The sequence below is a fragment of the Vigna umbellata genome, chromosome 4, assembly GCF_029865625.1.
Source record: "Vigna umbellata cultivar VRB3 chromosome 4, Vumbellata_1.0, whole genome shotgun sequence".
Lineage (NCBI taxonomy): Eukaryota > Viridiplantae > Streptophyta > Magnoliopsida > Fabales > Fabaceae > Vigna > Vigna umbellata.
Window position 1 is genome coordinate 53,976,555 of NC_142168.1, and position 7,653 is coordinate 53,984,207.

Consider the following 7,653-nt stretch of genomic DNA (forward strand, 5'->3'; position numbering starts at 1 on the left):
ATAATTTTAGTTTTTATATCAATTTAATATCCAAATAGACAAAATTTCACAACAATACAAATATCTTTAATATAATAATTTATTATCATACTCAATTATATATCTAAAATATTACAATATAATAATTAATTATTATATATTTATAAAATATCATGATATAATAATAAATTATATAACATTTTAAAAATATAATATTTGATTATAAACAAATAAATTTTTCATTATTTTAAATTACATTATGCATAGATAAAAATATAAAAGGTTGAAGAATTTATATTTTACGTGTTTTATTTTATATTTTATCTACACTAATTTTAATTTATAGTTATATTTTTTTCTTAAGTATTCTCATGAAAAGATTTTACTTTCTTTTTCATTGTTTTCACAGAAAAATTGTCTAAACATAATCTAAATCTGTTTCTTCATTCATTAAATTAAAACAAATATCCCAAATAAACAAAAAGTTTTTCTTTTGTTTTTTCAACGTTTTTACAAAAGAAAAAGAAAAAGGAAATTGTCTAAACAAAACCTAGGTTTGTTTTTTAATTGATTAAAATAAATATCCTAATTTTTTTTATATCTTTTATCTTTTATTGATTAAAAGAAATATCCGGGGGGAAAATATATTGAAGCAAAAAAATTCGAGTTGAAATGAAAAAGCATAACCTACCCTTATTCGGTTCTTCGTTTCCACCGTTAACGTACTCTCTTTTCTTTAACCCCAAAACACATTTTATTCATTCACCACCAGACGCACCGATTACGCTCTCTCAATTCAATTCAATTCACTTTCAAACTCTCTTCAGAACTCATCAATTTTCAACTCTCTCTCTCAATTCCCAAACCCAATCCCTTTTGGCAATCTCCTCACGAACCCTAATCAAACGCAAATTCATTGCTGACTACCTCGTTATTCTTCTTTCAGCTCAAGTTCGTGATTTCTGCTTCTGCACTAATTTATACCTTATACCCCTTTCGCGGTTTCTAAAGGTAAGTCCTAAACCCAAATTAGTTTCGTTTTATTATCTTCTTTCCCCACTTTCCTACTCTCTCATGTTTTAAAAGAATGAAGGGGATGTTTGGAAAAATTGCGGGAAGAAAACGTGTTATTCTGTGGTTTGGCTGAGAAGTAAAATAAAATATCGGAATATAAGTGAAAAAGAGTATATGGATTTTGATGGGTGTTAACTTGGTAGGAACCTTTTCTATGCGTACAAGGTGTGTGTTCTTTTTTGTTTTTGTTTTTGAGTGATATGCTTATTAACATTTCCCTTTGGTGTATGCGAATGGCCGCAATTTCATGTGCAATTTAACTTTCGGTGAAATGAATTTAAACTACTTTGCAAAAGAAAAGTGAAACAAGTTTGGTTCTGACAGGGCTCTGACTCTATTGAATCTTGAATCTGGTTCTTCTTATCTTTGTGCATTTGTTTGGTTTGTTGATTTTTCTGTGTGAATGTTTAGCTTTTCGTAGGAATTAAGTTTTGTTTTATTCTAAACCGTTAACTTATTGATTAAAACATTAATGACCGTTAATGACGTTGATCATTGCAAGGAGATTTGACATAACTTTTAATTTTGGAGTAGCCTTCCCAAATGTAACAAGATGAAAGTTACTTTTGAGCTCAACTTGTTTGTCATATTTGTGAAGCTAAATACAATTTCATATTTTATTGAACTTAACAGCCATTGGTTTTCAGGCATCTCATCTTCTACACCCGTGTCTCCATTCCGCTTAGATTTCGTTACACTGTTCCTTTTCAAATTTTCATTAATTTTTGTGTCCATTTTTCTGCTTGTAGACCTCTTTACTGTTTACCCTACTTCCACCGTTCTAAATTTGGTCTGCAATATGTTCAGGGATTTTGCAAAACGAAATGTCAAACAGGGAATGTACTGTGTAATTTTTGTTGGTTATATATAAACTTGCCATTTTTCTAAACAATTTATTTTACAGGTTTATTTGCCATAAACATGGACGAGGATCAAGAGATGGAGAAATTTGGAATGGAGAATGATTATGAGGGTGGTCAATGGATTGGTGGTGAATTCTACTACAAGAGTCGTAAGGAAAAGCGCACTCAGACAAAGGATGATGTTCTTTACGGGGTTTTTGCAGATTCTGATGACGATGATGATTATTCAAGTAGAAAACGGAGGAAGGACCGTGATTTTTCAAAGAAGCAAGATCTAACCAAGCCTGTGAATTTTGTGTCTACTGGAATGTTTATGCCCAATCAGGAAATTGATAATAAGTCCAAAGAGCAAAATGAGAAAGATGGTTATGTTAGTGAGGATAGGCCGGGCTTAGGATCAGGTTTTGGTATGGGGTCTGGTGGCACTTCTGGGACTGGTCTAGGTTTTAATTCTGGCAATACAGCAAATGGTTCAGAAAGAAATGATGATTCTGATGAGAACGGTCATGATAATTTCTTGCCCTCAGCATTCGGGAAGAAGATTAAGGAGGGGGCGATGAGAAGGGAAAGGGAAAGGGAGAAGGAGAGGTTGGAGAAGAAGAGGGGGAAGCATCAGAGTTCAGTTCAAGATGGGTTTAGTGATGTGGGGAAGTTTGAGAAGCATACAAAAGGGATAGGCATGAAGTTGTTGGAGAAGATGGGTTATAAAGGAGGCGGGCTTGGGAAGAATGAGCAGGGTATTGTGGCTCCTATTGAGGCCAGATTGAGGGCCAAGAATTCTGGCATAGGGTTTAATGAGTCTAAGGAGACTTTGCCGTTGCCGGTTTTGCAGCAAGAGAAGAAGAATGTGCTAGAGGTCTCACAACCTGTGGTTAGTAAAACAAAGGAAAGGTTATGGTCAAAGCAAGCAAGGTTGAAGAAAAAGAAGGAGGAAGAGTATGTAACAGCTGAGGAGTTGTTGGCAAGCAAGCAAGAACAAGAGTTTGAGGTTGTTCAGAAGGTATATGATATGAGAGGTCCACATGCTCGAGTAATAAATTTGTCTGATTTGAATGCTGAGGAGAAAGCAAAAGAAAATGATATCCCAATGCCAGAACTTCAGTATAATGTAGCGTTAATAGTTGGGTTGGCTGAGGCTGACATCCAACAGATTGACAGAGATTTGAGGAGAGAGAGGGAAACGGCACTTAGCTTGAAAAAAGAAAAAGAGAAGTTAGAAACTGAGGCAGCGTTCCAGAAGAAGCAGCTGGATAATATGGAGGAAATAAAGCGTGTGTTAGACCATGTTGAAGAAGAAAACACTTTGGGAACATTAACATTGGATTCCCTTGCTCATTGCTTTAGGGATTTACACAAAAGATATGCTGATGACTACAAGTTGTGTAACTTGTCTTGCATTGCTTGTTTTTATGCTCTACCCCTGTTTATCAGAGTGTTCCAAGGTTGGGATCCTCTGCGAAATCCATCTCATGGGTTGGAGTTGGTTTCAGAGTGGAAGGCATTGCTTCGAGAAGAAGATTCAGTTGATATATGGGATGTATCATCACCTTATACCCAATTGGTTTTAGAGGTTGTATTGCCAGCTATAAGAATATCTGGTATAAATACCTGGCAGGCCCGGGATCCTGAACCAATGTTATGGTTTCTGGAATTGTGGGAAAAGTTACTTCCTCAATCAGTCCTTGCCACCATATTAGACAATATAGTTATGCCTAAACTATCAAGTGCTGTGGATACTTGGGAACCACACCGTGAGACCATTCCTATCCACACTTGGGTGCATCCATGGCTACCGCTGCTGGGTCACAAGTTGGAGGGTATTTACCAGGTGATTCGTTTTAAATTGAGTACTGTTCTTGGTGCCTGGCACCCAAGTGATGGATCTGCTTATGCTATATTGTCTCCTTGGAAGTCTGTATTTGATTCTGCTAGTTGGGAACAACTTATGCTTCGTTTTATTGTACCAAAGTTACAGTCTGTCTTGCAAGAGTTCCAAGTGAACCCGGCAAGTCAGAATCTTGATCAATTTTATTGGGTAATGAACTGGGCTTCTGCTATTCCTATTCACCTAATGGTTGATATGATGGAGAAATTCTTCTTTGCTAAATGGCTTCAGGTTCTGTATCATTGGTTGTGCTCAAATCCTAATTTTGAAGAAGTTACAAAATGGTATTTAGGATGGAAGGAACTCATTCCAAAAGAACTGTTAGCAAATGAAAGCATCCGATACCAACTTAATCGCGGTCTTGATATGATGAACCAGGCTGTTGAAGGTATGGAGGTGGTCCAACCTGGTTTAAAGGAGAATATAAGCTATCTTAGGGTACTTGAGCAGAGGCAATTTGAGGCTCAACAGAAAGCAGCAGCTTTTGCTCAACAGCAAGCAGCGGCTAGCTTGGGTGGTGCAGTCAACACAGATGGCACTCATGAATTGAGCTTGAAAGAAGTCATCGAGGCTCATGCTCAGCAACATGGTTTGCTATTCAAGCTTAAACCTGGTAGAATGCACAATGGTCATCAAATATATGGGTTTGGTAATGTCAGCATAATAATAGACTCTCTTAATCAAAAAGTATACGCCCAGAACGAAGAAATGTGGTCTATAGAATCTCTTCAGGGCTTGCTAGAGTTGCATAATAAATCCCTTAGTAAAAGGCGTTGATTTCTGCATTGACCAATGTGAATTATCTGAATTATCAGGTACTCTATCTAGTTTCTTTTTTGAGCTGTATTGTCTTTTGATTACTTCGTAGGATTGGCATGTGTACTTTCTAGTTTTGTTTTGCCACTTTATGTTTGATCATAAGCAGAATGGGTATGTAATATTTAATATATGCTTGCTATGCATATTTTATATGCATTGATATATATTATATGTTAATAATTTTCAATGCAAGGTAAAACCTCTTATGTGAAATTCAGGAATAGCGTGTAGATGTTGGCTTTATTATCTTCTTATTGCACTTGTTTCATCATTTAATTATCAAGTAAACTTGCTGTTATTAATCTTTGAAGGTGTTTAAAAACCATGGTGCGTCTGCTGGTGCATCAATGAATCATTCTCATGGTCGGATGATGGCCCACTAGTTATTCCACCTAGTGTTTCTGTGCGTCTTGCAAGTATGAAAGATCATTTTAATCAGACAGGAGAATGTTTTATTTGTTCAATTCAACATGAGTATCTTTTGGTTGATTCATCTCCAACTTCTTTTCACCGGTTCCTTTTGCTGCTACATTTCCTTGAGATGTGAATTTTTTCTTACTATTGTAGTGCTCACTTCCATGAATTGGATGCTGAAATTGTTTCATTTCATTATTTGTGAAGTTGTGTTACGCCATGTTCAGCATGTTTAGTTTGGTTTCAATAGAATGCATCTGATAGAAGGTGTGAATAAAGGCTTTATATTTGTCGTTTTCCGGGACTTGATGCTAATTTCCACTATGGGGTGATTGCATGTGACAAACATATAGAACAAGTAGATTGAGATGGTGTTAGACTGTCAGTTGCGATAACAGTATTTTTGGAAATGACTTTATTTTCCTTGGCGCTTGGAATAATGAGACAGGACATGGACTGTGCTTAGAAATTATAATTAGACATTGGGAGGCCAAGTTCTTTTTGGAAAGTGTCGTTGTAGGTGTCATAAACATTATCGAGTAGCAAATACTTTTCTTGCATCTTCATGAATGGTAAACTGTGAACTAAAACCTTATACAGTGATTTGCCTTGTATCATACTTGTTAATAGTGAATAATCACACTTACGGAAATTGGGAGGCTAATTTCTATAGCACATAGCATAACACACTCTAACCTCACTTTATATTATGTGTGTGTGTGTGTAACATTATAATTAACAAAAACTCAGCTCCATCTTGATCAAAAGTTTTCAATCATGAAATACATTAAATTATTAAAGACTTAAATCATAAACTGTCCATTTAAACTTTGAAAGAGCTAAGCAGTCTAGGCACTGACATGTAGGGATCTGAAGTGAGAGGCTGAAGCTGAGAAGCAGATTGTGAAACACACAGATACACATATCATCAACGGACTGCTGGCTAAAGTTCCCCGTGTTTCTGACCTGTGAAGGTAAAAGAAATGTGTTAAGATTGATTATCTGATCAGAGCTGGTGGGAAACACTGCGTTCTGCAGAAGTCAGCAGTGGTGCTACAGCATATGAACTCAGAACTTCACGAGTAACTGCAAGAGGATTGTGATATCCTTGTAGGGGATGGACTAACACCTCTTTAGAATGGCGTGTCAGACATTTTTTGGACATGATATGCCTTTGGCAAGTGTCGGACACTTATCTACTTGTTTCAATAAAAAATAATATTTAGTTCGGACACCTCTCCAACATATGCCAAGAAAGTGAGTCGACACCTAACCTTGCCTAAACACATCCTAGACACTACTATAATTTTTTTTAAAAGCCAAGTTATCTTATAAGTAATATTGCGAGGCTCAGCTATTTTTTGGAGGTTCATTATCATATGACTTGTTTTAACTTCTTAGAATATTATTCATCTTGTTGGGATTATGAAATGATCATAGTATTATGAAGCTTAACTTTGTCTTTAGAACGTGAGTGTATATAAATCTTGAATCTTGATTCTCATGCTGCATTTTATATTTTGGACTTTAGTCTGGTGTCTGTATTGGACATAAGTAATGCATTAGGGCATAACAGACATTAGAATTCTGAGAAATTATTATAATATATTTATATAGTACAGATTGACAATTCTTGTAGTAAGCTCATAGATGGCTTAAGCTGTGCCGTGCACATCGTGGATTTTCCTATGCTATGGGTTTAGCATAACACTGATCCTCCTTGTATTGCTGTAATCTGCTCTTATGTCACTTCATTATCAACCATGCAAACATGTGCTATTGTGTCCTTTATTTGCGTTTCTTGTTTTCAAAGGTTAATCACTATTTATTGACGATTATTTTGCAGGTAGTTGAACACGGAGGTTTACTGAAACTAATGCTCAGGAAGATGTCTTCGCAGTTGAACAATCCACCATTCAGCTATATGATTCATCCCCTTCCACTTCATGGTAATGGGTCAGAATGAGCATTCACTCGTTGCTTTATAATTCTAATACCTCTACTAACTGGGATTGCGGATTTTGAGCTGGGAACGGGTGTTACATAAATCACGTGTTTCCCGAGGGCGCAGCAAAGGTTCTAATGTAAGTGAAAGGGGTAGTTCCAGTGAGGATAAAGCGTGTGTTGGTAACCTAATTTCTTTTATTCACATGTATGAGGGTCAAGCATTTTTGTTACAGTTTTTGTACTCTGAGCCTCCTAGTAAGGGAGTTTTGGTTCTCACATAGCATTAATCTTAGTCCTGAAATCATGAGGTATTGGAAAACTTAAACAAACTATTCATGGTGTACTAGATTCATAGGGAAGACGATAATGCAGAAAGAGTAAAGGTAACTATTTTTTTACAATGTCTTGATGTTTTGGTAAGCTGTCTTTTTACCCGGCTTATACATTAAGAGACTAATTCAGGGTAGTTAGATTTATACTACTTTAACATTATTCTAGATGATCTAAAGTTAATTAAGACATGTGTACTAAAAGCGTGTTTTGTTTACTGTGCATCATATTTTGTAAAGTCACGTTTAAATATTATTTAACGTAATTTTGTATAATTTTTCATCTATGGATGTTAGAGATGAACCCAATTGCAATATACCCCCATTTAGGGTATATTGCAAC

At 35.8% G+C, this 7,653-nt stretch overlaps 1 protein-coding gene across 5 annotated transcripts; it reads left to right on the forward strand.

Moving 5' to 3' along the window:
• The first annotated feature begins 655 nt into the window (after positions 1-655).
• STIPL1 (GC-rich sequence DNA-binding factor-like protein with Tuftelin interacting domain-containing protein) lies at positions 656-7,382 on the forward strand. 5 transcript variants are annotated; one of them, XR_015785987.1, is made up of 5 exons: positions 656-990; positions 1,958-4,616; positions 4,932-5,036; positions 5,901-6,291; positions 6,881-7,382. XR_015785987.1 is itself a non-coding variant. In XM_047326467.2 (3 exons), exon 2 carries the CDS (start codon positions 1,975-1,977, stop codon positions 4,576-4,578), a length of 2,604 nt encoding a protein of 867 aa, XP_047182423.1. In that variant the 5' UTR covers positions 656-990; positions 1,958-1,974; the 3' UTR covers positions 4,579-4,616; positions 6,881-7,382. The 5 variants fall into 5 exon arrangements, 1 of the variants encoding a protein (XP_047182423.1); XR_015785988.1 differs by having other exon boundaries at positions 5,901-6,008; XR_007029713.2 differs by lacking the exon at positions 5,901-6,291.
• Positions 7,383-7,653: the final 271 nt, after the last annotated feature.